This window comes from Rhinolophus sinicus, chromosome 17 (genome assembly GCF_057876585.1).
Source record: "Rhinolophus sinicus isolate RSI-liver-muscle chromosome 17, RSI-T2T, whole genome shotgun sequence".
Lineage (NCBI taxonomy): Eukaryota > Metazoa > Chordata > Mammalia > Chiroptera > Rhinolophidae > Rhinolophus > Rhinolophus sinicus.
The window spans coordinates 194420443-194439011 of NC_142517.1; the positions used below are offsets into that span (position 1 = coordinate 194420443).

Consider the following 18569-nt stretch of genomic DNA (forward strand, 5'->3'; position numbering starts at 1 on the left):
AATATTTAGTTTCTAAAAGAATAATATTCCTAAGTAAAAATTCTAAGATTTAGATTTCAGTGTATATTGATATTCTGAATATTAATTTTAGAAAAATAAATGAGATACTGTATTTTACCCATATTAATGCAACCGATTTACGATTTACCATTTGAAGAGCAAGGACAAAATATCACTTTAAACACTTCTTCAAAAATTGGAGGACTTTATTTTACACGTAAATAAATGAACTAGGTTTTAACTGTGAATACTTGCTGAGCAGTTTCTAAGAAAACCTCTCAGGATTTTCCTGCTCAGCGTTGGCAATCTCAGGTCAAACAAACTCATCTGATCAGTTTGTTTTCTTAGCGAGCAACCTGTTTCTTTCAGTAAAGGAATATTAATGGATTACCTTAAAACTGGTAACACAGTTCGTCTAAGGCTCAACCTTCACTATTTGCTTAGATCTATTATAAAGGGCAGCCAAGAAAAATAAAGTATTTGGAGGGAGGTATTTACTGGCAAAATCGTTTGCCCATGTAATTGCACAGTCAGCAAAGGAAAGTTCTCTCTCATGACATGGACTATCTTTATGATTCAGAACCAAAGAATGTATTTTATTTCATTAAAATAAATCTGCATTTGTTACCAGATTCGGCAAAAATACATGACTACCAATATCAAGATTATATATTGGTCCAGGATTAAAAGAAAGACTTTGCAAAGCTCTTTGAAAGCCACTGATCAAAGTCTGGATCCAACTTCAGTCATGTAACATCAAATAGCTCTCCTTATTTGAAACTCTCTAACTACTCTCAGTGGCCAAATCCATCTAGAGACAAAGCGACTTACCAATGGGATCGCACTTCCATCTGCCCCGGCCCTGACCGAAGCAGGTACAATTCAGCATGTGTCCCTCTTCATGACGTTTGTGAAATGTATCGTTCACATTATAAGTGATATCGTCGACAATGCATTGATCTATTTAAGAAACAGTGGAGTGGGTGGAAAACTTTTTTGTTTTACTGATGAAATTTTAAAAAGCTATGCTTTCCAAATTACAGAGTTCCTTCCACTAAATTATCAACACCTCCCATGAAAACAACTTTTCTACTGGCATAGAATAAATATTTTTTCACAGCTTAGTCAGTAATACAACTATTGCACACACAACAATTCTATCTCAGAAACTTGTAAATAAATGACAAAGGTCAAAATATCTACCCCTAAAGAATGTGGTAAAATACCCCTTCTTGTGGAAAACCAATTTTTGAATGAATATACATGTCTTACTTTTGGAAAAGTTTTTGCTTAGTTTATAATGCTCTTTAGATATCTGCTTGTTATAATAAATTAGAGGAAGATTAAACATATTTATATAGCACCCAGCATGGTGTGATGGTCAGATCTCTGAAATGGTGGAGGTGGAGAGATATTTGGATTTGGGAAATAAAATGAAATCTGTGGCATTTGTAAAGTTAAAAAAAAATTATGCCAACTCTGTTCTTAACTCTCTGACAGAGAGATCCTGAGAATACTGCTTTCTCTCTTTGGGTCAGCTCCTTCATCTGCAAAATGAGGAGTCGGTCCGTGTGCCTACCTAGGATCCCTTTCATCTCTGCAACATCACATATAATTATTATTACTGCTGTCTACTCGTTGAACACACAAAAATGTTCTCTACAAAAGAACAAGTTCAGGCCAAGGTCAACACGCTAGCTACATGAACTATATATTAGTTCAGAGTTCTACCTAAATCTTACTTTTCACATCAAAGAAATAGAAAAACTCAAATAGTTCCAATAAATCAATATCCCTATATTATATACCTGGATCCCAAGGGGAAAAACCAATCTCAACAAAAGAAATTGGTCTCTCTAGGTGTTTTGTCTCCTTAAATTCAGGTCTGCAAGGATGTGATTTTAGAATAGCAAAGTCTCTTTTCTTTACAGAAATTATCCAATCGTTTCTAGACATGAATCCACTGGCATAACTAAACACTAAAAGGATCAAATGATGGTGTTCTAGCCTTTGAAGTCAACTTTTTGGCTCAGCCTAAGTACTTACATCCTGGAAATGTTTCAGAATCTTAGAATTGTTGTGCCAGCTTTTCTTAACTGGCTGTCTAAAATGTGAAACTTACCCAGCACAGTGAAAATGATGGAGTGGCATTGCATATTTCTTCTTCTTTTGGTAAAGTACAAGTTTTCACATAAAAGTCTGCCTCCCTTACCCTTTGGCCTCTCATGTTTTCATGAATAAGCAAGCATACCTCGGAGCTGGGAGTAGGCGACACAGGTCCATTCCCCGCGACCATTCCCCACACACGTGCACCTCATCATGTGGCCCATGTCATGCTGTTTATCCCATTGATCTCCAATGCGATACATGACCCCTTCATTGGTTGTACAGATTTCTTCATGGGCTGTTTGGAGACAGTTGAGAAATGTACTTGATAAAGGATCATCAGGTCTAAAAAGGTATATAACATCATCAGTCCACTTTGATTATCCTAAGAGCTCTCTCACTTAGAAAGAAGTCTTAGGTGCCTCAAAGAAATGTCAGTGCTGTTCTAGACGTGTTGAGTTTTGAGTACCAGAGAGAAAAACGTAGTCCAAAAGTGAGATATGTTGTAGGGAATAATTACAGGAAGGGTTAGGGGAGGTTAAACCATGAGGATACCTACACATTCACACAAAGGGTTTGCATTATTCTAGAACTCTGGACGTGACTATTGTCCCATAACTTTTTGTAGTTCTAGTTTATTCTAGCTCAAAGAGAAACTATGTTTACGGGTAGAACTGTAAACTAAAGTGCATTTCCCTTTTAAGCCCAAAATTCTCTTTTGTTGAAATGAGAGAAATAAAAGGAAGTGTAAATAGTTTTCTTCTTATGTTTCATTGCTTCACAGTCCTACTTGACAATGCACAACACACAGGTTCTTGTTTCTACAACTGGAAAAATCAAAGGCAATCTATGACATTCTTGAAATTTGAAAATAAATAAAAGATATCGGTACCTTTCTCTACATTCATATAAACTAGAGCCTCCCACCCCACCCGCCGTTAAAAAAAAGATCCTTTACTTGTCAAAAAACAGAATATTGGTCTTTTTGGTATTTAATAAGTGATAGCGCTTATGCCAGCTAAACCAAAATCATGTGTAAATATTGTAGGTCTGTGACTATTGCAGTCAGTTACCTTTGAAATATTTTAAGCTATTCAGTTGTGCGCCCTTTACAAAAGACAAGCCTGTGCAAAATGTAAATGTCCAGACATTTTTAAAAGTATTCTTTATTATATTTATATATTTTTGGACATTAAATCATATCGATGGGATTTTAAACTTATATAAATAATTCTATAATTAATATATATGTGTATATATATATATATATATATATATATATATATATCTCACATAAAGCTTTTGCTATCTCAACATTAAGTCTTAATGGGTAAAGCAGGGGTAAAGTGGACACTCTTCTGTCTTACTTCATAAATGATTGTCTACAAGGGCTTCCCCTTACCAGCCATGGGGCAGAATCCAAACTTCTGGTCAGCATCATAGTTCTGTGTGGTGCCACACCATTTCATGTTGTCTCTCCTGCCCTCCGAGGTACAGTCAGTGTAGTTGTGGTTGTTGTACAGGAAGGGGAAGTGGCACAAGGCACCATTGGAATTTCCACCTCGAGTTTGTACCAAAACTGCCCACAACAATACACAGATAGGAAGAAAAAAATTACAACTGAGCTTTCCAATGTACAATGGGGAATTACTACAGAAATGTTCTGAAAGCCAGGTTTCTGCAGCTAATTTACAGAATCTATGTCAGAATAAAAGATGTCTGATAATATAGTTCTAAGCTTCTTTAGCGTATTCACCTTCAGCTTGAAAATAGATGTAAATCCAATTTTCACTCTCATTTTCCCAGCCACTCACCTCACCCAAATTAAACGGTCACATTGAATAAAACACAGTTTTTTAACCAGAAGAGAAGCAAAAACACTCAGGCATCCATCCTATGTATTCTTCAGCCCCATGAGATTACATACTAGTTTTAATATACAAGTATATTTAGTTACATCATAATCCCCATGTGTCAGAAATAAATGAATTGGAGGGCTTTCCCCTTGGTGTCACTTCCCAAGGGTACTGTGGACCATGGAAGGATCTTTAACTTGAGTTGGCTCCATGTCTCTGGAGTCTAGACTGAAGAAAAGCGGTATTCTTTGCGTAGCCTCAAGATTAATGGCTAGCTTGCTTGGATAACAAAAATAAGGCGTGAGAAATGGTTCTTTCTCACTGCTGTGTGTTTCCTCCTGGGGATACTCACCAGTATGCTCTGTACAGAAAGAATATTTCTGGTCTTGCTCATAATTGGAAGTCGTGCTGCACCAGAGGTGTCCATCCTGTCGCCCTTCTGTGGTGCAGGAGTAGAAAGTCCTGCCATTGTAGGTGAATGGTAAGACACATGGCTCCCCATTTGAATTGCCACCAAAAGTTTGTGTTACAGCTGCAAGCATAACCAAAAGGGTCTCAGTAAATAGAGCTGCATTTATCTGCCACCGGTAGCTGCATATTTATATCGTAAATGAGAGACTGAGTTTATGCTGCAAATACAGATGATTATCTGGTTAATTTCAGTCAAAATGCATTACTCAGGAAGCCAGGTCTTCTGTGGCTAGAGCCACACCTGTTTCCTCTACTGACATCCTTTGTTACCACCTCTGCTACCATGCCTCAGTTTCTCCATTTCTAAAGCTATATTCATGCAGGTTAATTAAGGATGCTGCTCAAAGGGTAATGGAGACATATGCATGACTCTGTTGGTGGCATAAGAATTAATACAGGAGGTTATTCTAGGGGAAAAGTCAAGTGCACCAATTATTATTGCTATAGTTACTGACTACTACTTTTATAGCCAAGAAGGATGCATTAGGTTGTTGAAGGAAGTTTACATCACAAGGCTCTAGAAATTTGCGATTTGGAGTATAAAATATGGATGATTATAGTTACTCAGAATGCAGTGCTCTTGTCACAAAATTTTAGACAAATAAAGATAATACAGAACAGTTTAATCCTCACTACAGAAAAGAAAGTAGACAGATTAAAACGATTGAAAGAAAATATATCAAAGGTTAATCCGGGCTGTTATCACAAGTGGTAAGAGTATAAGATTTTCCTCTTTGTTCAATCATTTTACATTTTTTGGGGTAAATGAATATATTGACTTTCAAAACCTAATTTTAAAAAAGTTATCAGTACTATTTTTTGAAAAGATAATGCAGACCTGTCTCTTGGCAGGTGACTCCATTGCCCAAGCAAGTGCAAAGCATCTGCTTATTTCCTTGTGTCTTCAGCCACTGCATCCCCACTGAATAAATGACACCACTGTCTGTGACACAGTGACCGTATGGGGCAGGCTGGGGGTGAGGCTGGGGCTGGTAAATGGCCATTCGGACATCTGTGATGGTGCCAGATCCTAAGGGCATGAGAAAGGAAAGTCACAAAGTTGGGCAAGAGAAAATAATTATTTCCTGAAGTCAGGATCTTTAGGGTGCCCTACAGATCATTCTAAAATCCATATGGTTACTCACCTGGAACTGGAAAGAAACGCCCCTCCCATTCTGCATTCGTTTTGGCATTCAGCCTACGAAATAATCCACAAAGTCTACCAAATAGTCTCCATCTTCCAGCTCATCTGGAGCTTCCGGGATTATGTTTTAAAATCACAGACATTATTCCTCCACTCAACAGAGCAGATACCTTCAACAACTCCTTACTCAATCCAGGAAGCTCATGGTCCGTGCCTTCACAATCCTTCACATTTACCTTCAGTCCAGCTCACTTCTAACCGCTTCCTTTCTTGCTCTATGCCTTGCTCTCACTCAGCTGCTCATCATTCCTGTATGTACCCTGTACTAACCTCATGCTTTTCTCTTCACCTGGAATGAACCACCTCCTCTTTCCTCTCTTAGTAGCTTCCAGAAGCCCAATATATCTGGGCATTTCTCTTCCTGACCTTGTTTTGAGAAGTCCCTGCCATTCTGTAGCAGACCTCTTGCCATCTGTGTAACTCTGGGATCATCAGAGGGTGCCCTGGGCAGCCATCCTGGATTCTCAAAAAGTTGCCCCTCCTTCTACATTTTGTTTGTCCTCAGGATTATTTGTGAATCTGTTGTATTTTTTTCTAAAACCAGGCAATCTTCTTAAAACCCCTTTCCTTTCAAGGTAAGACTACAGATGGTGACACTGTTTTCTTCAAACTTTGGAAATCTGTTCTGAAAGCCAGGCCCACAGCAGGGTAGAGTCAGAACTGACGCTAGAACGACTGGCAAACTGAATTCAGCATCTCCCTAAATGATGCTGGACACTAGAACCCCAAGATACTTCACAGACAATGGTTCCCAAGATCACACATATTGGGGAAATAAGGCGTCTGCATTCATACAGCCCACCTGGGAGAAGTCAGAATGCAAATGAACATAAAGATCCTGTAAATGTAGATTCTACTTTGTTTAATCCAGGGTTTCTCAGACTTTTTTGAATAAGGAAACTTTTCAGTGTAATATTAGTAATAGTAATAAAAATAGGTAACATTTATTTAATTCTTACCCCATTTAATGCAGACCACCTCTTTAAACTATTTCAGTAGCTTGACATTCATAATTGCTTCTTTTTTGGGTTAGCAGTAATTTTACTGATAATAATAATCAAATAACTCAAAAATATTATGAAATCTAATCTTGCTTACATTTGTAAGTGCTCAGAGCAAGATAAAAACTCATCAAGAAGAGAAAAATCCAAGCAAGTAATTAATATTTTTAGCTAAACGACTGATTGCTAAGAGGCTAAGCAGCAATGCTGGCACATCACGTAGTGAAAACTTAATCAAAACATATTAAGAATAATAACAGAAGTACACACCCTTCCTTGACTGCCATATTTCTTTCTTCTGATTCTGACCAAAGAGGCTACAATGCAAAGACCTTTCTCTTATATCAGAAATAATTAAAACTTCCCTTTAAAAGAATGGATACTGTGCCATTCATTCCCACCTCTAGGCCCCCAGTGAATTTCTCAAATTGCGAATGCCAATACATGAAGAAAATGATTGTGCTTTATTTTATGGAATGCAACTAAGTTTGCTAGAGCATGAAAACCATACAAAAAGGATTGTTTTCTACAAAAAGAGCTGAATGTCAGTACAAAGAAAAATATTCCATTCTGAAAAAAGAACAAATGTACTTTTTTCCTCTTTTCTAGAAGAATCAAGTAGTCATATAACTCATCCCAACTCTCGTTTCCATTAAAATGCACTTTAGACATATAAAATGTATATACACATGTATGTATGTGTGTAGCTATATAGGTACATATATAGATAGACCTATATCTATCTATACATAAATTATGTACATTTTATGATATATATATATATATGTTATGTAGGTTTTATGATATTAGCATTTTTTTAAACATCAATTTGACCTCTTGGGGCTAAAACTGCTTTTTTTCCCTAAGATCCATTTTTGTTTCATTTTTATATAAATTTAAAACTTAACATTAAATAAAGTTTTAACAACTAACAATCTGTAAAAGAACTCAGTGTGGGGGCGGAGCCCCAGAGAGTAGTTTCCAGGCTCTCGGCCTCACATAGACAGGTGCTGGCTCAGGTAGTAAATGGCCAACTGTGATTGCATGGCCATCAGCTGTGGCTAGTTGGCCGTCAGCTGTAACCAGTGAGCCATTGGCCACAATATAACTGCTGTGGCTACGAGGAGGAGAGAGGAGAGAGAGGAAGAATGGGGGCTAGCAAGAAGATGGCGGCTGGGCTGGCAAGTGTGGATGGCGGTTTGCGGACAGTGTGGATCCAGCCTCCAGTGAGAGTATAGTGCCGCCAGAGAGAATATAGTGGTATGACTCCCCTACCTATGGCTCCGTGGGTGTTCCTTTTCGGCCTCACCATATCCTGCGTTCTTGTGTGGGGAGCGGGAGCAGAGACCCAGCAGGCCGCCCCGCACGACAAATGGCGCAGCGAGCAGGGTCTCCCGCATGACACTCAGCTTACTAGCCGAAACATTACAAATCATCCTTAAATGGCATGTCAGGGGAAAGATGGATTTGCAGAAATATTTTTGGGAACATTGTCCCGTTTCTAGCCCGCCCCTGCTGCGCCTCACCTGTGGATGTGGTCTGCAGAGATGCGTGCCTTTCACACTTCCACTCCCCTCTGCCATTGCCTGTGCAGAGGCACTGGAGCAGGTTCCCGCGATTATCCTTCTTGCTCCAGGTATCTCCAATTCTGTAGGATGTCCTAGTGTCTTGATCGTTGCATCTATCTGTGTTTGAAAGGAGTAATTTAAATATGTAAACCAGGTCAAGTTTGTCAAACACTCAATTCAAACCTAAAGCAAGAATCTAGTAAAGCTTGGCAAGCTATTTTTTGGTAATATGTTTATATTCAGCTGTGGTGCCACACACGTTAAACTTCCCAAAAATGGGATTACATTTGCTACAGCGGAAAGAAAGCTGCATGATTCAGTCTAGTTCCCCTTCTCTGTTTGCCAAAATACTTTTCTGTCATCTTTCATTCATTTTTTCTTTGTATAGTTTTCACATTGCTCCTTTGACCAAATTTATTCTCTGGCTTTCTATCTCCCTTCTCTTTCCTTCTCAGGCTCTCCCAGTAATTACTGTATATGACCTGCCTTTCAATAGAGGACTTTCTATAGAAAACTAGAAACAAAAAAGAGGCAAGTAGGTTTCAAAAGGTCAACCGCAATTGCCCCAAAGAAGCTGTGAAAAGGTAGCTGCATCTCTTTCTTCACTAGTTATGTGAAAAATACAGGAGACAACCAACTTCTTTGACTAAAATGGTCTCTTCTTCCTCCTACACGCACCTGTTTGAAATCACTACCAAAAACGACCTCTTTTGAATTACTCAGTGTTAACTCTCCAATGGAAAAGTGGGATTATTAAAGTGAAATTATAATTTATAACTAGATCACGAATAGTCTATGTTTTCAATTATCTGGCAAATATATTGTTTCAATTATAATATGGCTTTGAACATAAGCCACAATGTGAGTGTGGCAGATTTGATTTGTGAATCAGAAAATCACTGCTTTGGGTAAGAAAAAAATAGACAGCTGATGTAAATGCACCTAAATACACACCCACACTCACCTGACATCAGAATGGAGGTTTGAATAAATATCCCATGATGGGTTACTGCTTTTTTCCAAATCCCCAGCTAAAAGTATTATCTTCCCCTGAACCTTCATAGCACTATTTTCAGTATTTGTTTCACAGTCCTTAATATTGAGCTTTGTAGAAGATGAATATAAAAACCTTTTTCTTCTCCCTGACCTACTTACTAAGTGCTCTTTGAAGACAGGGCTGACGTCCAATTCACTTTTGCATCCCTATACCATCTTGTACAAAGTAGGGACTTACAAAATTTTATAAAATAAATGACTTTCCTTTGAGAAACTTTTCCCAACTTGCTGTTGGAAGAGTTTTAAATAATAGATAAGAGTCTGAGTCAGACACCTAATTTGTCTTAAATTAAAACACTGCTAACAAGGTCTTGCAAGTCTGATGATCATAACACGTTAAAAGCATAAGATCTAATGAGCCAGCTTGTTTCTGGGAAAGATTTGGTCAGAATTGTTATCACTTTCCATGAGAGATTTTCGTTTTTTTGTTAGCAAAGAGTTCACATTTGGATGATAAACATTTTAAGATGGTTAAATATTTTAGGCAAGAAAATATTTAGATTTGACTTTAAATTTATTTATAACACTAATAGCTAATGGCTATTTTGCTTCAACAAACTCTATGGTTGCTGTTAGTTTGAAGTTTCAAAGAAAGAAGTCTTGAACCTCTAAGGCGACAAAGAAGGAAGGCCTCAGGGCAATCTCAGGGCCTTAGGACCAGCTTCTTTACAGGACTAATAAGCCTATTTCGGAGCTTTGGGTAAGAGATGCTCTCCTTAACCCTAGTATAGACGCATAATTTTAACCAATGGGATAATTACTTTTTATTTTCATCAGTGTTGCTTATGTGTATATCTTATTTAAATTTGAAATGTGAAAGGAAACCTAAAACTTTAGAGCTTTGCTCCAATTTATGCCAATAGTACCCACATGGCCAAAGATTCATTTGCATGTTATTTTAATGATCTTTGTTCTTAATACTTGGGAAAATGTTTCAGCAATGATTTAGATAAGCATTTGCAACTAATCTTCATGTCCATAGTCTGGTTAGCATTTAAATGGATGTTAAGGTTTTTTCTTAGTAGCTGATGGTCTAAGTCCTTATTGAACTAAGTTTTTGTTTTGTTTTGTTTTAATTTAGTCTTCTTTGAAGAAGCATCACCAGTTGGTTATGGACTTCTTGTTGAAATCCAAAAGTTACCAAAGCACGTTGGTGTATTGGGGGTGTTCTAAGTGACATCACATTACACTGAGGAATTCAGAAAACAATACCTGGACTCATTTTAACAGAAAGACCTAAAACATACTTCTAGAGGTACAGGTGATACGTCCACTGCCTTCTCCCAGACAAGTACAGTCCACCATCATCCACCCTTGATAGGGCTTTTCCCAGGTTTCCCCAACAACGTAGGAAGTCCCAGCAGCATGATCAAAACATTTCTCAGCTGTAGGAAAATGTGGAGGAAAAAAAGGGGTTACTTTAAATTGTGCAGCCTCCCTATAATTTAAAGCGTATTGTGTAACCAAAAATCCAGCCACATGTTTTTAAGTGGTACTCTGTTCAAAAAGAAAGGCATGCCCTGTAACTAAGCACACTGTAAGTAACCAAAGAGAAAGAAAGCTCAAGTCGAGTTGGCAGGCAGAAATTCTGTTCCCCTAATAAGTACATGGACTGTGTAGTTTCAGCTAGCACCATTCTTCTTCACACCAGTATTTTAAGTGAAGATCTATGTATGTATCCAGTCTGTGGGAGACTATGCAAAACTCCAATCTAATTATGAATAACCAATTATAAATGCCTAAAAAAAATGACAGGAAAGCATTTAAAAATTGGATTTCTGTAAAAACAAATACAATACAAAGCAAAATAAAAGCTTCTCAATTGGAGAACAAGAAATAGAGTAAAATTGATAACCAGAAACTTTTAGATTTCTATCTGTAGAGTTCAATTGAGGATTGAGACCAAACAAAACTCAACAATTTTTATTTAAAAAAGAAAAAAAAACTTATTAAGGTTTGACAGAGCACTCACAATTTTGTGTTTCAGTCCAGTGTGTACCAATAAAAAAAGTCAAAAGTATCATATTTTTTTTTCTTTTAAATAACGTCTGTCTTGACCAAGGAAAAATCTGAGATCAGATTTTAGACAAAAGAAATGAGTTCTCCTAAATCTTTCGACTCTATCTTGTGCTTCTGAAACAAAATTAAGACTTTATACAAAGTGAGTACTTTCTGAACTGATTCCTTAAGACTATGGATTATAAAACATATCATTATTTAAAATAAAATTCCCATTTCATTATTTTTTGAATTGGAATTCAGATCTCTTGTCCATGCAGATTTTGGTTCAATCCCACCTTTGACTGCATTCCCACCCCTTATGCATCCCTAAGAGTCACCCACCTATGGGCTTGCAGGTCCATTCTCCTTTCCCATTACCAAGACACACACACTCTAACATGTAACCACCAGTCTCATGTGGTCTCCTCCAAGTGTCGCCAATCTTGTAGGACTGACCCCCTTCGTGGCAGCGGTCTGTTCAAGATAAAAAGTGAATGTTAAAGTGGGACAGGAAATATTTTTTATTTATTTATTTATTTATTTATTTATTTTTAAGTAAAGAATAAGGTACTTAGGTTAGCCAAAGTAAAGTCACAGAAAACAGTTCTGGTCACTTGGGGTCACTTGACTAAATGTTTTGTTTAAGCACAATGGGAAACCACAGAGAAAATTGAATGGCAAAGAAAAAGGTCATAAATCCTGGTTCCCCAGAGGGATTACAGGAAATTGGGTCCTAAAGCAGAAAAGTAAGGTTGGTAGGCATGGCCTCCACTTGTACATAGTAGGTTAAGCCTGAGACTAATTCAGTGAAAAAGCCATATCACATATAGTATTTCCGCTTTCAGGAGTGTGGAGAGTCTATATTTTATCCTAGGTTAGAAATGTCATTTCGGCAGAAAGCAATAGATGTACACATATCAAGTGTGGAAATCTGGGTACTTTTCTAGGCTGTTAAACACAATGACACATCCAAAGGCTAAACTGTCCACTAGATTGTAAATACTATGGACCACTGACTTAAGATTTGCCAATAAACTTGGATAAACCCCGGCATCAAGTATGGGGAAGGCTGATTGCGCCTATTCACAAGCGACTGACGTGTTCTTTTGAATAGAAGCCTTTAAAGTGACTTATCCTTAAAGGATGGATTTAAAAAATAACAATAAATGCTATATTAATAGAATCTATTGGTAACACAGTGAATCATACTGGAAAGAGTGCCTGAGCTACACTAGGATTCATGAATCAACCCAGTCCCCAAAGTACTCTGGAAACATTATTAGACTAATCATTTCATATTCTCCCTGGGAATAGAGAGATCCGCTTCGTGGGTATAAACTATTGGTCACAAAGAAACCAGACTATTTCTGTGGGATGCAAGAGTTGTCCGCATTGCAAACAAGCAGAGCAGTCTGTGCAATGGCTAATTCGCTCTTCTTGACCATCTTCCCAGTTACTGCAGATAATCACATGATCTGTCTGGCTCGAAGATGCCTCTAAGCACATATGTCTTACTGGAATGGAACCTAGGAGATCCACTTTGATTACCCTATGTCTACACAGACAGACACACTCTTAAACCCACACAGACTAAACACTGATTCTACCTGTGCTCAGCACCATCTTCCAGAAGCACAGGAACCAGTTGGGTGACCACATGAGAGTAGCTAGTCACCTGGGGTAAATCCCCAAGTTAGGAATATCCGATCATGGATAACAGAAAGTGACGGCGACAGCAATGGAGAAATTCACATGTATGATATTTTACCATCATTTTACAGAATGTCTTTCTTACTTGCAATGGTGCAGCTTATTCTCCTTCGCCCAGCCCCAATGCAGGTACAGTCCCAGATCATGGAGTCTTTAGGGCGCTCGTACGTGTCGCCCACCCGGTAAGTGTTCCCAGTGTACTTGTCAAAGCAAGTCTCTTCGGCTGAGAGGAGAAGGAAAGTCCACGTGAGCCTCACATATGGTAAAAGCTTTTCTATCCCATTAACTCATTCGAAGGAAAACTCACTTTTCCATTCTATGAGTAGCACAGGACAACAGGAAGTTTTAAAAATTGAAGTGGGAGACCTAGATTTTATCGTAGATGCCAATAAAACCTCAGCTTTTTTGAACTCTGACAAGTTCTCTAATTTTCTGTAAATTAATTTCTATTGTAAAGGATTCTCAGGCCCTTAAGACAAAGCCACATGAAGCACTCCATTAGGATCAGCCAGATGTGTGAAGGAAGGCTTCAGATTCATATCTCTGACTCAGAGAGACAAACCAAGGTCCACATAAAAAGCAAACAATTTGACGAGCCCCACCCCCACCAGCACAGTCACTTGTTAATCCTACTGTTTCCATTTTAGCCTCATCTGTGCTTCTCTGTAGAAGTTGCTATAATATATAAGACACATATCGATGGTTACAAAGGAATGAGAACTTTGAAGTGGTTTTGTGTAAAACAAAAAATTCATTTTACAATACAGGGCCTGAAGTGTTTTCTGGCCCATAATCTTACAGTTTAAGATTTGCAATTACTTTCTAATTAATTAAAATTTATATGCAAGTGTTTTTGGAAAATCTTTCATTTTCTCATCAAAACCTTTGGGAGAGTAAAACAAGAAAGAACGACTTGGGGATACATTTGTCCTTTTGTTTTAGAGAAGAAAGCAGTTATTAGCGTTTTAAAGAGGAAATGACGGCTCATTCTATTGGAAAATGGTGTATATATTTTTACTACTAATGCTAAGTTTAATTAACAAGCACCACTTTTCCATCTATTACAAGATGCTAACTACCAGGCTCCCTACCACTTACCTTCAGGTTTACTCTCACAGTTAAAGCCGCGGCTCCCTCCATAACAGGTACAAACCAAGGTGTTGCCCAGGTAGGTGCGTTCCCATTGTTGGTTTATCTGATAGTGATTCCCATTGTCAAAACAACCAGCTGTAAACAATTGAACGGAAACATTACATTTGCATTGCCCCTTTTCCCAAATTATAGAATTTTCGTGCACAACTAAATTGATGAGCCTAAGCAACAAATACAGAAAAATAAGTTAATCGTCAGAGCACTAGGAAAATTGAAAGCAACAGTCCACTAAAATGTAGCTATAGAAACTAGCTAGAGAGTTAACCACAATTTATACATGTATATATTTAGGTATTCTTTTTTCCCCTTTCTTTTAACTTAGCTAAATGTTATCCAATGATGTCATTTCCATCTGGCCAGGGGTCTACATCAAAGCAGTGGAAACATTTTGAAGAACAGATAACTGGAATTACATTTTAAAATAAGCAAGGAACTTCAATCAATGCTCTGCTGGGGAAATAAGTCAAGAGGGCAACTTTAAGCTGCTTCCTTTAGCCAAGGCAAAGGGAGGGTGTGTCTTTGGAAAACTGCAAGACAAATTCCGATCTGGGTTCTTGGAGAAATGTCCTGAAAGGCCTGAAGGGCCCCAAGGCCATCTGAACTAAATCACCTCTTTCGAGTTAGTAAAGAGCAACATAGCTATGGAGCCACCTTCTTCCTACCCCCATTTTGAAAATATTTAACCAGTTACTTAGTACCACAAAAAATAGGAAGGACCACACTAAGCCCAACTGAAAATTTAAAAGTGCACGTTCTTTTTCTCTATAAAGACAAGTTTCAATGAACCCACAGGAGGACGACCTGAATGAAGAGTTGTTAAGAGCACAGCAGGACATCGCAGAGCCCCTATCCTCCAGTGTATTATCTTGTCCTAGGCGCTCAGAACCAGCCTTCTCAAACCAAGACCCTTTTGTGTCCACAGCCGGTTTCTCCCATTCAGGCGTGCACACGCTCCACACACACGCGCGCGCGCGCAAAACTTCAGCCACAACTTTGGTTGGCTTTATGGTCGCATCCCTGCAACAGCTTGTTTCAGCCCGGCGGTCAATACTCACGCTTGCTTTGGCTGACAGCCAACGGGGACTGGGGCTGAATGATTTGCTGAGACTGCCTCTTGCTCCTCCAGGCTCCAGGCTCCGCTATCCCCAGGGACAGGACGCCCAGCAGCAGCAACCCGGGGCCCGGACCCCCGAGCATCTTGAGACCGTGCGGGGAGAGATGCCCTCACCAGGAGGCAAGTTGCCACCAAGTTTGGTTCCCTTCGCAACCTGCGGGAGGAGTCCCTTCCAGTGCCTCCTGGGTTGAAGCCTCAACGAAGGTAGGGGTCAGAGGGTGGGGAAAGGGAAGGGTAGAGGGACAGAGGGGAAGGAAAGGACGAAAGAGAAGTAGTGGCTGCAAGTCCCGGCTCGCGCCTGGGGTTCCCTCTCCTCCCACGGTACAGCGCAGCCGGCGCGGGCGGCCGAGCCCGGACAGCTCGGGTTTATATGGGACGGTCCCCTCCCGCCCCCCGCGAGGCCCAGGGCGTCGGGGAGGAGGGATCGGCCCGACTCCCCCCACCCTCCTCTCGCCGCCGCCGCCGCCGACTGCGACCCGATTGGCTGGGGCTCCGGGTGACGTAAGGGGGACTGTGGGTTCGCCGCGAACAAAAGAGATGCTGATCGCCCGCCAGGATTGGGGCTAGAGAACTTTTTTTCGGTTTCCTTTGCGGTCGTCCAACTTTTTTAGGGCTGAGGGGGAGGGATGGGAAGCGGCTGGAAAAGGGTAGAGAGGGAGGAAAGGGAGGGGCTGGAGTTTTGTGGAGCGAAGGGGTTGCAAGGCCTCCTTTCCCCCTCCTGCCGCTTCCCCTTTCTTTCTTATTGTGGGGCGGGGGTGGGGGGGTGGGGGGGGAGGACATTTCATCATCTCTGAAAAAAAAAATCTCTGCTCTCTGGAGTGTATTTTGGGGGAAGGAAAAAAGCCATAAAGTAGCCACCACCTTGCAACTGTAGGAATGTAGACTTTGCAGTCCCAGGGCGGGGCTAGCCTTCTCCTGTTCCCTTTCGTTAGTCTCCTGTGCACCGACTTGGGACTCAGTTTCTTTGCCTTCATAGCTTCCTGTCCTCTTGCAAACGCTATACCTGCCGGGTGCTGAGGAAGTGCTAGCTGTGGAGCAGAGGGGGAAAGCAATCCTTTAATGAGCTTCTATTAAGTGCCAGGAGTTCCGCGGGGCGCCTGGCGGAACTAGGGGAAATTCAGAGAACGAGGTTTCTTCGGAAAGGAAAAAGCAGTTTTGCTTTTTTTTTTTTTTTAATGTGCAGCAAAGCCTTCCTTTCCGGGGTATGGGGTGCCCGTTTCCACTGAAAGTGCAATCAGTCGTGATGGACCTGAAAACTGGAAAGTTGGACCGTCTCTGGAGATCTTCGTGCCGCTGCTCATGTTCACCGTACCCGTTAACACAAAGCAGAGATCTTGTTGGAGTCGCTGAAACCTAAGACCAGACCATTTCCAGTTTTGCCTTCTCCATCCCCTTCCTTGCTATTATTTGGCATTTTCTTTCTTGTGGCCGTCAGTTACATCACAGAATTCCCTTCCCTCAACCCCGCCGCCAATTTTTTTTTTTTTTTAATTTCAATTATCATTGACTCCAAGAATATGGAAAGTTCCCATTTAAGATTTCTCTGCCTTTTTCTCTAAACTCGGAGGGTGGAAACGGAATCCGAGAAGTCCTTTAACATTTAGCAACTCATCATATCAGTCCTTTTTCAGGTAGACAAGTAACACTTGCTTTTCAATTTCTTCAAAACGAGTCCTCAGCCTTCTTCAGTAATTCCTGAGAGATCCAAACTCAGATGTTTGCCTTCTAGTTCTGCCAGCAGTGCAGGCTTCTCGTTTAGTTTGCGAGCCTGTGAAAGCTACTAGCAAAATGGGTTTATTTCTGCAAGTACTTGTTATCTCCAAAAGTTCCACCTTAGGTAACTGCTATGGGTTAATTCAAACTCTGTGGTCTACAAAATGCCCAACACATCCAAGACACAAAACTAACACTTGTTTTTTTATTAATGTAGGGAAATTTTTAAAAAACAGCAAATATCAGTTTCCTACAAGTAGTGTAAAATAACTTCTTGAGTTTTTGTGACCAACATTTCAAGTTGAAAGAGTGCCATGGATTTCCCCAAATTTAAAGTACCGTCTAGGTTAGAGTTTTTTTGAATTTCTCATCATCACTTGACAGAACAGTTTTCTCTTTCAAATATAAAAGGGCCTCTTGTAAATTCTTAGTAAATTTCTGGGAAGCTGGGTGTTCCTCCCAGAGGTAAGGATACCTGGAAATCAGGACGCAAGCAAGATAGACCTTAGGCTAAAGCTTTTTTTAAAACACATAGATTCTGGAGGAAGGAAATAAGTGGTTAGAAAAGTATTTTGTCAGCCCAAAACATGATAGTTTAAAATATTTACTGTACTCAAAATACATTAGAATAATATACATATGAGAACTTGGAAGAAAAAAACCCATCTTACATTTCAGAAGAAACTTTTATATTTCAACTTATTGAAATGTAATTTGCTTAAGGAAATGGTATATCTCTAATGTCTCATAAACAAAAATTTAATGATATTTAAGTGAATTTTATAGGAATGCTTGGAAGTTTATCCTTTTACTTGAAAGTTTTTTGTGTGTGTGTGTGTTTTTTAACTTGGGAGATAGGGACATTTTCTTAGTTAAGATAACAAGGCTTTGTTCTTTCATTATCAAAATACCTTATAACTATGTAAGTCTGTTATCTCTAACTAGAGAGATAATTAAATCTTGAAGACCACCTGACTTCGTTCTATCTCAACTGCTGTGTGTAGTGTCCAAGGTTCCCTTCAAAATCCTAAAGACTATTTTTGACGGGGGGTGGGGGGTGGGGGGGTTTCTGTAAACAGTATCCTTTTACTTGTATGAAATATCCTTGGATTTCTTTTTCTTATCTCGATTTGGAGAGAGAAATGTAAGCAAAGATACAAAAAGTAGATTCATAGGTGTCTGGGGCTAGGACCGGGAACAGGAATTAATGGGCACAAGTTATCTTATTGGGGTGATGGAAATAAATATTCTAAAGCTCGATTGTGATGGTGGCTGCACAACCTGGTAAAGTTACTAAAAATCATTGAATTGTACACTTAAATGGATGACGTTTATGGTATGTAAATTATACTCCAATAAAGTTGTTTTTAAATACTTGACTAAAAAGTAGTATTTCTTTACTTGTTTTCACTTACACCATCTCCTGAATTTGTGTCAAGGACATGCTTTCCGGTGGCCGCAGCACACACAAGGTGTCCTAATTTCTTCATTTTTCCAAGAGGAAGTTTGCCTTTAATACAATAGTGGATTCTTTCTTCTACATTAGTAATTCCTTACAAAACCTACTATTTGTGTGATGGCATGTTATGTGGTAGACACAGAACAAATCTTCATTTA

At 39.4% G+C, this 18569-nt stretch overlaps 1 protein-coding gene across 15 annotated transcripts in view; it reads right to left on the reverse strand.

The window, feature by feature from the left end:
* Positions 1-15582, reverse strand: part of FN1 (fibronectin 1) — a 67276-nt gene extending 51694 nt beyond the window's left edge. For all 15 annotated transcript variants that reach the window (XM_019727039.3, XM_019727037.3, XM_074312881.2 and 12 more), the window contains exons 1-11: positions 15181-15582; positions 14072-14200; positions 13059-13196; positions 11606-11737; positions 10510-10647; positions 8165-8323; positions 5272-5463; positions 4315-4494; positions 3509-3685; positions 2252-2404; positions 832-960 (exon numbers count right to left, since the gene is read on the reverse strand). In XM_019727039.3, the coding sequence (XP_019582598.3) occupies positions 832-960; positions 2252-2404; positions 3509-3685; positions 4315-4494; positions 5272-5463; positions 8165-8323; positions 10510-10647; positions 11606-11737; positions 13059-13196; positions 14072-14200; positions 15181-15322 (1669 nt within the window). In that variant the 5' untranslated portion in view covers positions 15323-15582. The remainder of the gene's footprint in view (positions 1-831; positions 961-2251; positions 2405-3508; positions 3686-4314; positions 4495-5271; positions 5464-8164; positions 8324-10509; positions 10648-11605; positions 11738-13058; positions 13197-14071; positions 14201-15180) is intronic.
* Positions 15583-18569: the final 2987 nt, after the last annotated feature.